At 42.6% G+C, this 18,955-nt stretch overlaps 1 protein-coding gene across 1 annotated transcript in view; it reads left to right on the forward strand.

Annotated features, from left to right (window-relative positions):
• The window catches only part of LOC113571533 (hexokinase-1), a 16,111-nt gene extending 60 nt beyond the window's left edge, over positions 1–16,051 (forward strand). Inside the window, exons 1-18 of the mRNA XM_035531765.1 lie at positions 1–259; positions 2,855–3,017; positions 5,958–6,106; positions 6,270–6,389; positions 8,601–8,696; positions 8,868–8,967; positions 9,124–9,307; positions 9,383–9,538; positions 9,650–9,883; positions 10,691–10,995; positions 11,940–12,088; positions 12,169–12,288; positions 12,597–12,692; positions 13,001–13,100; positions 13,331–13,514; positions 13,749–13,904; positions 14,036–14,269; positions 14,724–16,051. The exon at positions 1–259 is cut by the window's left edge and continues 60 nt beyond it. Of these exons, the coding sequence (XP_035387658.1) occupies positions 197–259; positions 2,855–3,017; positions 5,958–6,106; positions 6,270–6,389; positions 8,601–8,696; positions 8,868–8,967; positions 9,124–9,307; positions 9,383–9,538; positions 9,650–9,883; positions 10,691–10,995; positions 11,940–12,088; positions 12,169–12,288; positions 12,597–12,692; positions 13,001–13,100; positions 13,331–13,514; positions 13,749–13,904; positions 14,036–14,269; positions 14,724–14,871 (2,757 nt within the window). The 5' untranslated portion in view covers positions 1–196 and the 3' untranslated portion in view covers positions 14,872–16,051. The remainder of the gene's footprint in view (positions 260–2,854; positions 3,018–5,957; positions 6,107–6,269; positions 6,390–8,600; positions 8,697–8,867; positions 8,968–9,123; positions 9,308–9,382; positions 9,539–9,649; positions 9,884–10,690; positions 10,996–11,939; positions 12,089–12,168; positions 12,289–12,596; positions 12,693–13,000; positions 13,101–13,330; positions 13,515–13,748; positions 13,905–14,035; positions 14,270–14,723) is intronic.
• The last annotated feature ends 2,904 nt before the right edge of the window (positions 16,052–18,955 follow it).

Here is an 18,955-nt window from a genome sequence, read left to right on the forward strand (position 1 = left end):
CCTAGGCCGGGTTGAGAGAAACCGAACGTGGCTGTCCTTCTAGGCGGGAACACCCTACATGCCGGCTTCTGCATTCATTATTTATTCACTTATTCGTCTCCTGTGAGGTGCGCAACGTCTCCTTCACCTTGCTGGACAGGACTTGAAAGCCTCCTCCTTCCCCTCCATTTCAGTTTCCTTACAGTGGCGGAGCAGGATGATAGCCGCACAGCTTTTGGCCTACTACTTCACCGAGCTGAAGGATGACCAGGTCAAAAAGGTGAGTCGCCTCCACCCTGCAGGCTAGAGTAGCTTCCACCATGTAAAACAAGCCAGCTGGGCCACCACTGCGCCCAGGGGCCCACGCCACAACAGGTGACACCCAAACGCGTTTGGGGGTTCATCAGTAGCTATGGAGTCGTGAGATGGTGAGATGCACGCTTCCTCCTAACCCCCCCCCCCCCCCCCCCCCCCCCCTCCCGCAACGCGTCACACGCTCTGCGACGCTGGGCTGAACAGACACAAGTTCGTGATTACGACGCTGACGACACACGTAGGGCATCACTAGTGCAGCAATGTCCTTGAAAGCAAGCTGTAGATGTCAGGGAATTACGGTGCGTCGCAGGCTGGGTGGTTTTTTCCGGCTCTGTGTGTGAGCATGGGGGCGGGGGGGTAGAGGTCTGTCCCCTCCCCCTGCTGGGCAGAGTGTTGAGTTTCAGTGGCAACACTCCCTCCCCCTGAAAATGGAAAACGTACCGTAGTTGCTTTGGACAGATAATGTAGCAAGAGGGAAGAACGCAAACGTTGAAATGTTTTTATGGTTATGGCGGTTGTAATGTAGTGTGTTTCACTGAATATTTCCGTTCTGTACCCTCACATGCGCTAAATATTTGGAGCTTAATTGGGGGATTTTTGATGCATATTGGACATATAAAGATAAGCTTTTGAAGAGACAGCTACAACCAGCCTGGTAACTAGTCAATTGCTGGGTGATATAGTAACAATTTAATATGCTAACAGCTAACAGTCTTCACGTCAACATTTGAAATATTTTTTAATTTATTTTCTATTACATGGTCTTTGTTTTGGCCAAAAATGACATAATTTAAAATATTAGCTGAAGACGAGTAAGGACCCAACGGTTCATTATCTAGTATTTTGGCGTTACAACACCCTCGTTTCCTCCACTGAGTAACATCCATCAGTGCTATAGCTTTACTCATTATAAATAAGTGTTGTAAACTCAGTCATGCATATTTTATGAGAGGCCTTACTGTATGCCAAGTAGCATATCACTACTTATCACAGAGAGCGAGTGGTGTCAGAGGTAACAGTTGAAAGGCACTGTAGTTACCATGACAACAGGCAGGATGGACATGACTGCAGAGGAGTACACCCTTAGCTTCTGACCACCAGGATACTGCCATGTTTGTTCCTGTCTTCGTGTTCATTATGTGTGTATCAATACACAGTGGTGGACTGAGTAGTCGTCTTCTTTGTCGTAAGTGCTTACCAGATCAATGATCACAGTAAAAACTCTTTTCTTATTTGCCATTTCACCTTATCTTTGAAAACAGTTACCAGCTGCATGGTGTTACACACACAACTGGGGTGAGACTCTACTACCGACTCAGCATGGTAGCTGTCATCAATCAATCATTTCTCCATTTTAGCTGCTTTATTTCCTCCTGAGCGAGCGAGCCGAACTCGAGTGTGTTGCGCAACAGCCTGTCACACACCCTTCTCTGGAAATGTTTTGAACAAATGAAAAATCTCAGACCTGATCAGCAGAGAGGGCTGTGCTTGCAGAAGGCCTTTTACCTAAAGTGGGATTACATTTGAAAAACCTCCAGCCCATTCCGCATGGCTTTGTCGTTTCCTTTGGGAGAATTCATCCATAAAAGTGTCCTGAAACGCGCACATCACACGTCACTAAACAGGGCTGAAAACGTTCTCATCTTACCCCCGTTACAACTCTCCATCACTGCCTCCTCATTTGCTCAGACACATTTTGTCATACTGAGAAAGTGATCCAGCTGGATCACCTCCAGTTAAACCAGTCGTGTGTCTTCACAAATTAGGTATGGAGACATGTTTCATACTTTAGGAAAACAGCAGTGTGCTCTTAAGCTGTGTGGTTTACTTTATCATAGTGAAACCAAAAGGCACAGAAAAATGCATAATAACATATTAGTAAGTAAGCAGTGTGAAGCCTGCAAATATGTCTCTCTGTCCCAGTGAATCAAATTCTCCTCAGGAACAACGTTACACGCTGACTCAAGCCTGAATCTCCCATAGCAACCGGACCTGAAAAACCCTACCCCAAGCTAAGGCAACATGAATCAGCAAAAATGGGAAGACCTTCTTTCTAGTGGCTAATTATCTACAAAAAATGACCAAGAAAAGTCACTTCTAACAGTTTCAGAATAGAATGTGGGATGGATTTGTACTTCTTGTATTTATTGTTCTAATTGTTCTAGGTAATTAGAGCAGGCTCTACTCCATGCTACTGAGGGTGCAGCCTTCTATATCTGTGTCTAAGTTCCATCTGTTCCTGAAATGTGAGCCCAGTTACCTGCAAAATATGCCTATGCCAGTTCACCTCTCAGTTCACCATGGGGGCTGGGAACTGACTAAGGTTTGCTCCCCGAAGGAGAAGTTTTAAAACTGCAAGAGCAGGAGCATTTGTTCATTCATTCATCTTCAACACCGATTAGTCCAATTCAAGGGTGTTGGGGCGGAGCCTATCCGGGCAGTACAGCACACAAGGCAAGAACCAGCTTGGACATGGGATCAGAGTGGAGGCCTCCCTCACCATTGCTCCTGTCCTGATCTCTGCTAAACCCCTGGTTTCTCTTCCTTCTTTGCATTCCAGATCGATAAGTACCTGTACTCCATGCGCTTCTCCGACGAGACGCTGCGGGACATCAAGAGCCGCTTCCGTCTGGAGCTAGATAAGGGCCTGGGCCGTGACACCAATGCCACTGCCACCGTCAAGATGCTGCCCACCTTTGTCAGGTCCATCCCTGATGGCTCCGGTGAGACCAGAGCACTCTGCACATTACAGTTACAACCCAGTTCCCTTTCAGGATCCAGATTCGGTTGGCAAGTACAGCTGGTGTCATTTTACATAACGCTGTGAGTTTGTTTGTAGGTGTGGTGTAGGCATTTCAATCAGTCCTGATAAAATATGTGAGATAGGTGTGATCTGATGTGAATGCCCCAGTACACGGGCAGGAGGAACGCATAAGACAAATGCACACAGCAGTTATCCCATGTAACTGTATGGAGACTCAGCAGATTGGACACTGAAGCTTTTGCCTACATTTGTATAAAAATGACACAGTTTTTTTCGAGATTATGGACACAGATTCTAAGAGATTATGAACAGAGGGGGGAACCAGTCCAGCAAGCACAGCCACAGCTGCCAAAGCACAGAGAGCTGGTGGCTGGCCTTATTTCATGGCTGAAAGACAGCAAAGATGACTAAGGCTAGCAAAAGAGGACAAAATTCTAACCTCATACTTTGTGCTGCCAGATTGACAGATTGATGGTGTATAATGTACTACTGCCAGTGTATGTTCCTTGGCTCGCAATTGCTAAGAGTTGAAATATTAAAAGCATTGTATATGGACAAAATAGTGAATTCTAGAGTATGTTTCTGTATAGTATTTGACCATTTAGTGTCCACTTTAAACTCTTGGTAAGCTTCAAATTCCTAGTAACAGTTTCAGACTACCCCCCCCCCCCCCCCTCCATTACCTCAGATGTATCATAACACACAAGTAGAAAATCACTCAGATAGCTGTGAATATGCCTGTTAATAAATTAATACTAAAGAACTGAGGCCAAGGAGTGGATTCAGCATTCCGTGTTCCCTATTAAAACAAACGTGCCATTTCTCTGCTGCCAGGGGTGATTTTTGACTCCACCCTGTCATGCCCATACACGTGTTCAGCAGCATGGGGTTACAGCACTGATTACCCATAAGCACTGCCTGCAAACTGACATGAAGATTAGTTCTGGGGCTTCCTTGTGCCATAACACACCTTTGTCACTTACACGTTCAACGCTGTATCACTCAAAGACAAGTTTAATTTTAAAACTATTCTCTTGGAGTAGTTACTAGTGGGAAGTAATCCAAAAGAAATGTCTGTAGACAAATGCACATGCAAATCATTAGCAATCCTTTTTGAGACCTTCAATATCTGCATATATGTTTGTGTATGTGTTTAGCGGTCATAAATTGTTCTCTTTCATTGGTGTGCATAATAACACAACCATATAAAACTAGACAACATTTAAAACTAGACAGATATACATTAAAAAAAACTATTAATACCCACTGAAAACTCTAGCAAGGCCCCTAATCCTGAGGGACAGCACAATCAGCTCTATTTATATATTTTGACCTATTGCAGTGGCACAGTTAAACTGCCTGAGTGTTTACAGTGCAGCTACAGACACTGTATAAGGATATTGCTCAGGGCGCAGATCTCGCAGCATGAAGGATGGAAGTTTGAGAATATTGGCCATTCTCTTGCTTTTTATAGTTCTAACAGGCCTCTTGCGCTATCAGGTAGCATGGAGATGACCTGAAAGGACATTGTAAAGGCATGGCTGCCACACCTGTCTGGGACAGGCTTTGGTTTTGCGAATAGAATGGTTTAGTGAGTAGAAAGCCTGGTTGTTAGAAAACAAGCAAGGCAGGTGTGCAAGCCTGTCAGGGAGGGAAGGCTAGTGTCCGTCACTCACTGGGAGTTCCTGGCCAGAAGAGAACGAGTACCTTAAGCACACGCCTCCCATATGCTTCTGTCTCCTCACACGAAGGGTCTTGTCCAGGCGTGTGAGTGAAGGAGTTATTCACATACCGCAGGGCTGCCGTTCACCACGGAAACGTGAGAGGAGCATTGATAGCTGCTGGAGTGCTGTGCTCTTCCGTTGCACAGCTTGGCTGGGTCTGAAGCTTCTCCAGGCCTGCCACTGCAACATGAAGAGGTCTGCAATTTAGGACTTTAATGCGGGCTAGCAGAGTTAGCACCACATCTCTCTCTCTCTCTCTCTCTCTCTCTCTCTCTCTCTCTCTCTCTCTCTCTCTCTCTCTCTCTCTTTCTCTCTCTCTCTCTCAGTTTAAAACTGGGCCTTTGAAATTCTGTGCTTGCTGATTCTTCGGGCATACAGGGACAGCCTGTTCTACAGGGATTTTAGCAAAGCACACCTCATTTTATCCCCCGGGCACATGTAAAACGCTACAGTCCTGAATGGGAAAGAGCATGGCATTTTTTTAACCTGGAGTATTCTGATATGTAGATACATATTTTATTTTATAAAAATTCTAAAGCTAAGCAGAGGGGTTGATACTGGTTCCTAACAAGCTTGCGTATTTGTATTTTTGTGCATTGGATTTTTGTTGTTGCCTGGCAACAAGTACTAGCACAGCTGCTATTGTGAATCTGGATACACCACACAACTTTAATGAGGGAATGACCAAGAATTTATGGGCAGTGGAGAAAACCATAAAGACAATATTATTTTTCTTGGGCTAATACTTATGTCAGCCATTCTTTTGGGTTCAGACAGTCTAATTATTTATTTTTGCAATGTACCTTTGCTGAATATGAGGTTTTCCTCTTTAAAAGAGTGTGTTTACTTTTTACTCACATGCCTAACACCTCACAGAACCAAAGTATACTTTAGTTAGGTCTCTGTGGAGATGACACTGAGATTCAAAAAGTAATGTTATGATCTGCTGACAAGATTTAGAGTCATAATCAGCATTATTTTTCCTTTTGGCCTATTTTGTGTGCTTTGTGTTAAATCATGTATCATTTTCCAAAATGTGCCAATTTCTACTGAGGGGAATGTATATGTAACCTAATGACCACTGATATTGAGAAAATCTGCTTTTTTCAGTATACTGTAATGATTGCAATGATCTTTTTAGCTGACAGTAATTGTTTTTTCCTTTAATGCCACAGAGAAGGGGGATTTTATTGCCTTGGATCTGGGAGGCTCTAATTTCCGTATCCTGAGAGTAAAAGTCTCCCATGAGAAGAAGCAGACGGTGCAGATGGAAAGTCAGATCTATGAAACTCCTGAAGACATTATTCATGGCAGTGGGACACGGGTATACTACACTCATACCATGGCATCTTACAACATCTTTTATCATTTATTTATTCTTTTGAAAAACCTTTTTAATAACAAAACTTTTTAGGTTTAGGGACTTATTTCAAACTCCAGATGAAGTTGTCACAGTTTTCTGACAGAGCTCCTTGTGTCTCTTGCAGCTGTTTGACCATGTTGCAGAGTGTCTAGGGGACTTCATGGAGAAGCATAAAATCAAAGACAAGAAGCTGCCTGTGGGATTCACCTTCTCTTTCCCATGTGCTCACACTAAACTGGATGAGGTAAGAGGGACCTGAAGTCTCACTTCTGCCTTCACTGTTCTAACTACACAATGAATTGGTTCAGGTGGGAAGCTGCTGGAGCAGAAATTACTCATCAAGTACTTGATCTTCATTTGTTTGGCTTTGTAACACTGTTGATATATTAGAACTTTAGATCAGATGTAGCACTTCATTTTCATGCTAAAGACATAGTAGTCAACCATTTTAAAACCAACCATTTTAAAACATCAAATTATTCAAGGAAACTTAGAGGTCATTTTAAATTTGTTATTTGTTTGGGGTGTTAAAGGACATATGTATCCTATAGGATACATATTTACTGTAATAATATATTAGGGGTGTAACAATGCACTGTGACATGATTCATCATGATGCAAAAATGTGTGCATCATGTATTTTCTTTTAATTGCAGAGAAGTAATATTATTGTTTAATATTTGCACAGTATTTTGCTTTTTTATGCTTCAGAAATAAAAAGGAATGCTTTCACTTGGTTATTTAATATATAATATATAGTGAAACTACATTTTGCTTACGGTACATTTTGTTTATAATTGTAAGCTTCTGTTCCTAATTTCTTTTAATTGCAGGGGACTGAAGATTCTCTTTGTTTAAAAATGTATGCAAGAAAAATATGCATTGTTTCTACACTTAAAAAATAGATGTTTCTAATTTAGTTTCAAATATCATGAGAAAATCAAATTGTTAATCCAGTATCGTGAATCAAACCAAATCATGAGCTACACCCCTAATATATATATACTTAATAAATACATAGAGGTAGTAAAATAGTTAAATCTTTGTGTACTTAACTACAATTTTTATTTATGACCTTTATATCTTGTACTACAGTAAAATTCTTCCCTCAGAATGCATGGCACTCTTTCTGTCTTAACTAGATTGAGTGATCTTGAATGATTTCCGATTAATACGTTTTAAAATGGTTGACCACTCTACTTTTAATATGAAAATTAAATTATAGGAAACCATTTAACACTAAACATGTTTATAGCCAATACGCTCCTGGGACCCAGGTGGTTACCTGCTGCACAACAGACCTGATTTTAGATATGACGTTTTGAGTGTGCTGCACATGTCTCCCATCATAAGTGTCATGCCAAAATTGGAGGCCATCATAAGGCTCACAAATGAGAATATATTTATTATTGAGAAGCAATAAGAAGCACTGAAGACTACAGAAATTAATGATTTAAAAATATTACTGAGGATGTAGGAATTGATGACCCCAGTGGGTTTTACATAAAATACTGGCAAGCTTTAAGAACAGTAAAACCTGTCTCAAATCTACTTCAAAGGTCCTTATGTGTGGAGTTTTGGAACTGTCTAATGGACAGACCATAATGAGATTAACTTGTAACAAAGTGAATGAATTCTTAAACATAGAGTATTCTTGATTATTCAGGTCCAACCAAATGCCTTGACAAGATCTATCCTCAACCTTTTAGCAGATCTGTGACCAAAAACAACCTGCCAAGGCAACTAATGGTTTTTGAAGGAACAAATCAAATCAAATCAAATTTATTTACATAGTGTTTCTTACAACAGATGTTGTCACAAAGCAGCTTTACAAATGTACAAGTCCAGAACTCCATGAGCAATCTAAGGGCAACAGAAAAATTCCCAAGAGCACAAGGAAGCAACCTTGAGAGGAACCGAGACTCCGAGGCCCGTCCTCCTATGGCCGACAACGGTCACCGCAATAGCAACAATTTTAAGAGAAAAATAAATAAATTCTAATAAAATGAAAAAATAAGCAATTAATGTCTACTCTGGCTTTCTAGAAGTCCTAGTCTGGTCCCAATGGTATGCACATGTCCAAAACCCATCCCGCTTGAGATTGTCCATTAAGGGAAACAGAGAAGTAGTTGGCTGGGGTGGAGGTGTGGTGGGCTACAGCAGGGGACATCAGGGGGTGGTGGGAGTAGCCATGGCAGCTGAACAGAACAGAAAGTGGAATGTACTTAAGTGACCGAGGTAGTCAGATGACCTGGATCCTTCTGAGCATGCAGTTAACTGCATATATCCTCAGCCTGTTCAGAATTGAATTAAAGCTGATTTTAACCTCATAGTCATTTGTCCATTGCAAATCAGAGCCAGAACAACAAAAAAAAACCCTGTATTTTCATACAGACTGCACTGCACAGTTCAACAGGGTTCAGCAGAGAATGATGGATTATGTTCTCATTTACAGGCTGTTTTGTTGACTTGGACAAAGCGTTTTAAGACTAGTGGAGTGGAGGGGATGGATGTGGTCAAGCTTCTTAACAAGGCCATCAAAAAGCGAGGGGTGAGTTCAGGAAATGACTCCAATCACATACAAACTCTGTGCTACAGTGACAATTGTCTTATGTTATATTATTATTAAGCCATTTATTGTTTGCTTGGCTCATCTCAGCACAAATCAGAACATTTTGCAGAAGCTGTATTGTGGATTCAATGACCAATATGCTGTCTCTAGGACTATGAAGCAGATATTATGGCAGTGGTCAACGATACTGTGGGAACCATGATGACATGTGGTTTTGATGACCAGCGCTGTGAAGTTGGGATCATCATTGGTAAGAGATCACTATACTGTGGTTGTGTTCCACAGCTTTATTTGACAAAGTACTACAGTATTTCTGGAAAATTCTTCTCATTAGTCCTTGTCCAGTTCCCTGTGCTGGCACATGTCAAACAGCATGAGAAACCTGTATGATGCCGCACTCTCTCAGGTACGGGCACCAACGCGTGCTACATGGAGGAGCTGAGACACATTGACCTGGTGGAGGGCGACGAGGGGAGGATGTGCATCAACACAGAGTGGGGAGCGTTCGGGGACGACGGCTCACTGGAGGACATCCGAACTGAATACGACAGAGAGATTGACCGTGGATCCCTCAACCCGGGGAAGCAACTGTAAGGCTGCAGAAGAGAGTTTTGGCAGACTATGAGAAGTTATTGCAAATAAAAAGCTCTTTGTTCTTGTCTCAGGTTCGAGAAGATGGTGAGTGGGATGTATATGGGGGAGCTGGTGCGGCTCATCCTGGTAAAGATGGCCAAAGAGGGTCTGCTGTTCGAGGGCCGCATCACTCCAGAGCTGCTGACCAGAGGCAAATTTGAAACAAAGCATCTGTCTGCCATTGAGAAGTACGCAGCCTGTCTTATTTCAGCAATTATCTAGAGAAACAATTACAACGTGCTATTCGATTTTATCATGTTTTCTATCTCGCGCTCACTGATGATGCCGGTCTTGGCCAGGACTAAAGAGGGCTTGACCAAAGCCAAGGAAATTCTGACCCGACTGGGCGTGGAACCATCGATGGACGACTGCATTGCCGTGCAGCACGTGTGTGCTATTGTATCGTTCCGTTCGGCAAATCTCATCGCCGCTACACTGGGTGGTATCCTTAACCGCCTGAAGGACAACAAGAACGTCCCCCGACTCCGCACCACCGTGGGCATTGACGGCTCCCTCTACAAGATGCACCCACAGTAATGATTCCCATTCTTAACCCTTAAATTGAATCCAGTCTCCAGTCCTGACAAACTGACTAATCTTTTCTCCTTGGCTGAGCTCTCGCACACTTGTAGGACTCTAGGAACATAGCATAGCACTAGTTTTCATTAACAGACTGTGCTCATTACAGCTGAGCAGGTGCTGTAATTCATCCTCTGTCATGTGTCTAGCATACTTTGCGAGTCAGACTGCTAAGGCACTGAACCGTGTCATGTGCTTGAAGACCTCAGGAAGTGAATAGTTTTCTGCTACCCTCCTATGATTTAGGCATGAAGGCACAACTTTATTTAAGCACTTTTTGGCGTTTAAAGCCTTCTTCTTCTTCACTTCTTGTTACTCCAGACTTCCTCAGTGGTTACCCCAGACTGATTCTGTGGTTATGCTGGCTATATATAGGATATTAGTTAGAAGTTGACCTCTATCATATGACTCCAGTCCTTCAGACTACAGACATAGCTTTAAATATGAGATTGAAGAGGGTCATTACTAAGATCACCTGATGTTTACCACCTCAGTGAACTGTGCGAAAGTTGGGTTGTCTTGAATTTTATAGGAAAGCAACTATTCTGACAATGTTAAGCCTTTAAGTACCCGATACCATAAACTGCAGTCATTATGGAAATGGTGTTGCATCGAATGCATTACAAAAACCCCAGACAGTTATGGTACCAGGCTTTTGGTACCAGCTTTCCCAGTAATTAACTTGCTCTTGTCCATTAGCCATCTTCTATTCAATGACACTCTTCCCCTGTGACACTGTTCCCCACTCTTCTCCACTCCAGATATTCCCGCCGTCTGCATAAGACAGTGCGACGCCTAGTGCCTGAATGTGATGTGCGCTTCCTGCTCTCAGAAAGTGGGAGTGGCAAAGGTGCCGCCTTGGTGACAGCCTGGGCCTACCGATTGGCTGATCAGACACGCCAGATCGCTGAGACGCTGGCGGAGTTCCGCCTTACCCAGGAACAGCTGATGGAGGTAAAGAAGAGGATGCTGACAGAGATTCAAAATGGCCTGAGCAAGAATACTCAGAGCACGGCCACGGTGAAGATGCTGCCCACCTATGTGCGCAGCACCCCGGATGGAACAGGTATGGGCTAATAATAAATGAATACAGCAAGCAGAACTGAATGTAACTCAAAGCTAAATCAAAAGGATGTTTTTAAAAGAATAATGAGTTGGCAGTATGATAGACAGCAGTAGTGGGTTCAACATTTTAGACGCTTTAAAACAAAAGGGGTCTCTGTTTTTACAGTATTTGCAGATCTCAGTTCAAAGCAATAGGAATATACACTGACACACATTCAGTCATGTACTCAGGAGTTACGCCACCGGGGGCTTTAAAAACAATTTCAAGGACTTCTGTCTTAGAGGAAACACCTGTTTTAAGAGGTCATTTATTCAAGATAGGGGTGTCATGTGCTCTCGTTTTCGCTTTTGTTCTTGTGGAGGTCCATGCTTCTGCACAGGCCTTGCACAAGTTGCAGGAGATGTAGTGCTGTGGAGTCCACCCACCAGCAGTAGCTGTTGATTAGGCTGAGACATCCTGTTCCACCCGAAAGTGTGACGGCTTATCCCAGTATTACTGACGCTCAGTCCAGTGTTGTGACCTGTGCACACACTCTTTATCACTTCTGCTCTGCCGTGTAATCACAGGCTTGTGCAGTACAGATTCATGCCATTGTACAGTAGTCTAACACGTCAAAGCCTCTGTGCTTTGATGTTAAGTAAAGTCTAATGATTTCTGAAACACAGGCCAGACAGCAGGCTGTTCATACTAATGATAACGGGTCTTTGGCTTGGCAAGGCTAATGGGGTGGTCAACCAGTGCCACAGCTAAATGGGCCATGGGTTACATAAGCAAGTGGGAGGCATTAAAGTCTTCAAATAACAATAATAAAGAAACAGTTCCCATTCACAGAAGGACTGTTTAGACAATTATAGTACAAAGAATATTTACATATTTCTATCGGTAATCCTTAACGATTACAGTGGGTGGATTTAATTAAAGCCTTTTGTCTTCATCCTCTATAGAAAATGGTGATTTCCTGGCTTTGGACCTCGGAGGCACAAACTTCAGGGTGCTTTTAGTGAAGATCCGCAGTGGTAAAAAGCGCATGGTGGAGATGCATAACAAAATCTATGCCATCCCAATCGAGGTGATGCAGGGAACAGGAGAAGAGGTAAGCAGCACCAGAGCACCGTGCCCACACCTGGACAGGAGCCAACTGTTTAGCTAACTGGTTTATTTATGTCTGTGCAGCTCTTTGACCACATCGTCACCTGCATATCAGACTTCCTGGACTACATGGGCATGAAGAAGGCTCGCCTCCCCTTGGGCTTCACATTCTCCTTCCCCTGCAGACAGACCAGCCTGGACGCTGTGAGTCGTGTTCGGTTTGCTCCTCAGACTCCCACACCTAGATCTGAGCACATGCTGAGATGCGGAACTGATATGGCCCCAGGGAACCCAGAATTTCTTGCCTGGAATGCTAGCCTATTAGCGGTTTTGTTGCTTTGTGGTTTTTGGTCATTTTGTCAGTGATCATCTTTTTCTGGTTTGGTTGTTTGTTCATTTTTAAGTATTTACATATTTCCAAGAGTTTTAGTCTTTATTCCTGGCAAAGTATTTCAGTGTTTGTGAAGGTGCATTTGGGAAACTGACCTGGTTTTGATGTGCATACCATGCAGGGCATCCTTGTAAACTGGACAAAGGGATTTAAGGCCACGGACTGCGAGGGCGAGGATGTAGTCAACCTCCTGAGGGAAGGGATTAAAAGGAGAGAGGTACAGTCTAGCTGCACAGACATCCATGTGGTATTGTGACTCAGGCTAATGTTTAGATATTTTAATGTTGTTATTTTGATGCTGTCATAAATGACAAATCAAATCTATTTTTGAAGATATTCCAGTTACTTACTTAGACACTACATTTCAAAGTGTGTGTTGGAGTATGTCATTGTGGTTGTGCAGACACTCACATAACTGAATGTTTGCCAGGGTATATTCGCATTGCTTGCGTGTTTACTCTGTGTGTTGGCGTGTGTGTGTGTGTGTGTGTGTGTGTGTGTGTGCATGTTTAATTGTATCTGCAGGAGTTTGATTTGGATGTTGTGGCAGTGGTCAATGACACAGTAGGCACCATGATGACTTGTGCCTACGAGGAGCCAACGTGTGAGGTCGGCCTTATTGCAGGTAACTCAGTATGTTGGGCGTGACGTTCTCCACAGTTCAGAAAGGCAGTAGCTTGGATCCAAGTTCTCCTCTGGGAGATCTCAATAGCTAATGGCTAATAACACATTTATACAAATCCTCCAAGAAACATATTCCGTTTTCACGAACATGGCGTTAATAGGCATGTAACTACCGAATTAAACCTGAACGCCGACTCAGCAGAGCACGTGTTGTTGTGGGTCTGATTTCAGGCACAGGCAGCAATGCATGCTACATGGAGGAGATGAGGAACATCGAGACGGTGGAGGGGAATGAGGGCAGGATGTGTGTGAACATGGAGTGGGGAGCGTTCGGTGACAATGGGTGCCTGGATGACATAAGGACCCAGTATGACACAGCTGTGGATGATTTATCCCTCAACCCCGGCAAGCAGAGGTGAACACTGGGTTTTCAAATCTTCAGCATGATGTCACTGTGCAGGGTGGATGGATCCTGTTATGCCTTTTTGGGAAAACCCGGGATTGGGACCATGATTTAGGAATATGTCAAATGTGCTCCAATCTGCTCCAAACCTCATGTCAAATGGGATTATCATTTTGCTGTGACTGTAATTATTGTAGTGTTAACACAATTTTAATGCCAGCATTTCTTTTTGTTTTTTGTTTTCAGATATGAGAAGATGTGCAGTGGGATGTACCTGGGTGAGATTGTGCGAAACATCCTCATTGATTTGACAAAGCGTGGTTTCCTCTTCAGAGGTCAGATCTCTGAGACGCTGAAGACTAGGGGCATCTTTGAAACCAAATTCCTATCCCAAATTGAGAGGTATTTTTATTCCCGTAACTGAAACATGCATGAAAAAACATGAATGTTCCCTGACATATAATTCTGGTCACAGTTGTTAGTTGGCCGGTTTAAGACTTTTTCCTAAACTTTTTGTTTGTGGTTCCCTCTAGTGACCGTCTGGCGCTACTGCAAGTGCGGTCCATTCTGCAGCATTTGGGTCTGGACAGCACGTGCGATGACAGCATCATCGTTAAGGAAGTGTGTGGGACCGTGTCACGCCGAGCCGCACGGATCTGTGGAGCAGGGATGGCTGCTGTAGTGGACAAGATCCGGGAGAACCGAGGACTGGACCACCTGGACATCACTGTGGGAGTGGACGGCACACTCTACAAACTCCATCCTCAGTGAGTAGCCAGTTCAGGACACACACACACACACACAATATATATATATATGGGGGCTCCATTTCCTAGTATCCTTTGGGATTGTTCAGCTGGGTGTATTCTTTCATTCTATTCTTGCATTTCCTTTGTTTGGGTTCATCCCGCCTTTGTAGTCTGTCCTATTGGGGTGTGTTGCTTGGCAGCACAGTGGTAGAGCACTTGGCCACCGTGTTTTGTTTCACCCATTCCAGGGACTCAGAATTAAGTTACATACAAAACTTTCAGCTTTTGTTTTAGTCTCACCATTATCTGCATATTTCTCCAGCTCCATTAACTGGTTTGCATTCCCCCCCACCGGTTGCACTCTCTCTCTCTCTCTCTCTCTCTCTCTCACACTCTCTCTCTCTCTCTCTCTCTCTCTCTCTCTCTATCTCTCTCTCCCTCCCTCTCTCTCTCCCTCTCTCCCTCTCTGTAGTTTCTCCCGGATAATGCACCAGACTGTGAGGGATCTCGCCCCCAAATGTAATGTGAACTTCCTGCTCTCTGAGGACGGAAGTGGGAAGGGTGCCGCTCTGATCACCGCCGTGGGATGTCGCCTACGCGAGCAAGAACAAAAGAGCTGAGTCCCGCTAGGACGCGCTCTCCAGGTCCCCTCTGCCCTCGCCCAGGGCCAGAGAGCCTCCACCCAGGGCCAGAGGGCCTCCACCTAGCAGCCCCGACTGTGCTCCTCCATCCACGGTGCAAGACATCTTTCTGCCCATGACCCAGAAACCAGGGCATGGCATCCTCCATATTTCCCATTTCACTCCAGTTGAACTAACTGTAATATTGTTGACCTTTTACTATGTCTAAATTTAGTGTCCATGTCTAAGTATATGTTTGTGTCAAGGATGGGTTATCCCACAGTACTAAGTCTATACTAAGAAGATATAACTCTGCTGTAAACATTTTTTGGATGTATATTAGCAAAAGGGATAAAATGTCAAGGCAAAGTGGCAAGACCAATTATATATACATATAGGAATATATTATTTATTTTATTTTTGTATTTGATGGGTGCATAGCAAGAAAAGCGTCTGAGGTAGCGTCTGACGATACTTTGGGAAAAGAAGGTTCTGAGTTTGGTTGTGTTTATGCCATGTGTATTTCAGATCTGTTGCCCGCTGGCATTTCTCTGACTGCTAGGTTACTGAGGGGTGGGGCTGGAGGTTGCAGCCACACCCACTCCTCTCTGAGGCTGGAGAGGTCAGAGAGGGATGTCATGCCAGTTCATGCTCCATTCAAGGCTGCCACCAAGTGCGTTGCTTTCATACATCCTGTAATCTCAGCTTCTAAATGGCCCCTCAAACCCATACCCCCTATGACCGCACAAGTCAAAGAAGAGAGAGACCTCATGCCTTTGTCCAAGTCCTCTGGAAAAAACAAGCATCTCTTTTGGTGCCCAGAGTTTTGAGAAGTTGCAGCAGACTGTACCTTACATAATTGCTTTTGTCTAAGTAGATGAGAATTGTCAGCAATTGCAGTGTGCTGTGTATATCCGCAGATATGTCACTGGCCCCACAAATAATGGTGCAAATCTCCAGTAAATGTCCTTGTGTGTGTTCTGGCTGGCTGTTTGTGTGTGATCCTGTATATTTACTGTGATTGAACCTGTGCAGTGGCTCCAAGATTGTATGATGAATGCATGCTTTATTTGGTAACACAGGTCTATTATCTACCCATTTTGTACAATTCTATAGGTGCACAGTATTTAGATGTTCGATAGAAGAAAGTTATTAAAGTATTTTGATGAGTTACGGCCATGCTATGTCTTCTGTGATTTGGTTTCCATTAGTGTTCAGATTTAGTTTAGTACTGCCATCAAGAAAAACAGGTAATAGAATGAAATCTTATTTATTTTGCATCACAGTACAGGAGTTACAACATTAAAGTCCTGCACACAAAACTAATTGCTAAACATTTTTATAATTTTGTGTGTACAGACAACATAGAGTTGTGTTTTTGGGAGTTTATTGGTTCATCTGACTTACGTTGAAAAAACATTTTTTCCCTAGAATAACAAAGGTTGTTTGGTTTAGCAGAGCTCCTCAGTAAATTCTCTGAGATACAATCAGTTATTAAATAACATTTTACAATTACAACTGATTTACTTTCACAACACAAAATTGGATGCACACATGCACAACAACCAAAGTACAACTCATATGAGGAGTTTCTCACCTCTTCTCCAGTTATTGTTGTTTCTGTGTATTCCATCACATTCAACATTAAATTACTATGAAGCTTAACTTCAGAATGTCCATTTTAGTTTGAGGGTATTTATATCTCATATATTATAGCATACAGATTTATATTTATATTCCCATTATTTATATCTATAATGAGTAAAAAATAAATAAATAAATAGGAATCTCAGCCCCCAGGGCACCAAAAGCAATTGGACCACTGTTTTATCTTCTCTGGTGTCGCCCTGCCAATGCAAACGTTTATAGGTCCTTGCTGTTCAGGGGCTGTTGTCTCCAGTCTTTTCCTCAGTAAGTTAAAACCATGCATGCATAATGGGAGTTGGTTTGAGCCATTGACTTGGACAGGGTTTTTTGTTTTTTTTCACAGTTGCTTTAGCAGTATGAGCCAGGCATTTTCCTGTTTCAGGGTGTAACCTGGTCCAGCGGGTTTTGTGGAATTAGGTAGAGTAGTTTAGGATACTTCTTTACACTTCAGAACTCTTCCTGCTGTTCTTGTCAGTAGTTACAGCCCACTAAGTGAGCCTGTCCCACATTTCACAAATATCTTTCCTGTTTTTTTTCTCCAGTTTGCTTTTTTCCACATTTTGCAACAGGTTCATCTTCATTGCATCTGTCTATAAGTCTTTGTCTCAGAATTCTACAGGCTTTTATCATACGCTTTGTATGTCATAGTCTTGGTGGGCTTCTTTTTCTCTTTTCTGTCTAAATTTACAGCATTCTTTGATTAACTATTACAGTGGTCCAACAGGTTGTTTTACTAAGAAGATCACCATTGGTTTCTTGCCTTTTTAAAATCAATATTTTATTGTTTTGAGAACGTACCAAGGTATAAAGAATAACTACAGTAAAGTTATTACAATGTACTGTACAATAAATCAAAAGACTGAACCAAAATAGTTGAAAATGTTTAAGCTTCGTTGCAATGTTTCAAACGGTTGCTTTTAGCATGCCTAATGTTTAGGCTATGTTGCTAGTTAATGTGGTCTGACTGTTCAGCCTTATGATGGCCTGTTTTTCTGAAACTTTGTATTCACACCTCCATGGTGCTCATGTTGAGAGACAACAACACTTAAATCTAAATCTAGAATCAACTCAACAAAGACACAATAACACAGAGCTCGCAAAGAAGCAACCAAGCTCACAAATGTCAGATTACTTTTGGTCCTATAAAAAAAACGAAGACCAGTTATAAACATCAGTAATTCCTACACATTATTCACATTAAAGCTTTCAGACTGCACTTTGACTGCACCAGTCATTGTTTCATTTCAAATTCAAAGTGATAATGAAACAAAAAAGCATAAATTGCATCACTGATGAGACATTCACAATCTACAGTGTACATTTACATGAAGTTTTGGCCTTAATGAAAAATGTGTCCATGTACTGTATTTCTCATTCAGAAATACTCTTTATTACCACTGAGCAACTTAGGCTACTATTCTGTCTTTTACTTTGTGCTACCAAATTACCACTACTGTAAATGTGTCTTCACCGATGATTATGTTTAAGGATATCAGCTAGGGGTATTTTTAGACTTTAATCCATTTGCATTAGCCTAGGATAGTTTTTTGAGTAGACAACCAGACACTTTTGTAATTAGATCAAATCCCTAAATGTAAATTTCACATCCTGCTCTGAAACAATCCTTGACCAGAGGAACAAGTGCCTAGCTAAAACTAACACAGAGATGTCTGATTTACTGCAAATCAAATGTCACCTCTACTTCACTCAGTTTTATAATAAAAGCTGCCACTTAACATTTAAGATGTATTTACACCACATGATTCAGTATAGTATCACACGTGGACAGTGCACATAATTTCACAAAATTAACAAAACTATATTGTACGCACAACTTAACCAACCAGACAGTAGTGTGGGGTCACACAACACTTGTAGGCTCTCTTGCAGTGTTCAATGCTCTGTTTAGATCAACAAGAGGAGAATTCCAGCTTCTTTGTGGGGTATTTGGTGGAAGCCCCTCATCTTTGTCCAAACTCTCTTAAGCCTTCGCTGATTTGATCTGCTCGAATGTGGAAACCCCTGGTGTGTTAGAGTGGTTCCGCACCACCACACTGGTGGTCTCCGAGCGATAGCTGCGGGTTGTCCGGAAGGTTCTCATGTGCTGGAGCTCCATGTAGTCCTCCTCGGACACCTTGATGAGTGGGCACCAGCGGAACGCTCTCCGGAAACCTGATCGGAATCTGAGGACATATAGCAAGTGTCTGTACAGTGTCTCTTCTCTGCATTTGAGCAGACAGTAGTCAACAGTAGCTTCCTGTCACAGATAAGACTAACCTCTGTTCATGAGATGAACGATGTACTGAACTGTAATGCATGAGCCCAATAAATCTAGCAAACTGACAGAAAGGTTGTAACATCTTGACAGGAGCCTTTCAATCTGTGACAACATACCACTTTACAGTCCTCATTTTCCTCCATTTGAAATAGTAAGTCT

The sequence above is a fragment of the Electrophorus electricus genome, chromosome 11 (assembly GCF_013358815.1).
Source record: "Electrophorus electricus isolate fEleEle1 chromosome 11, fEleEle1.pri, whole genome shotgun sequence".
In the NCBI taxonomy this organism is placed as follows: Eukaryota; Metazoa; Chordata; class Actinopteri; order Gymnotiformes; family Gymnotidae; genus Electrophorus; species Electrophorus electricus.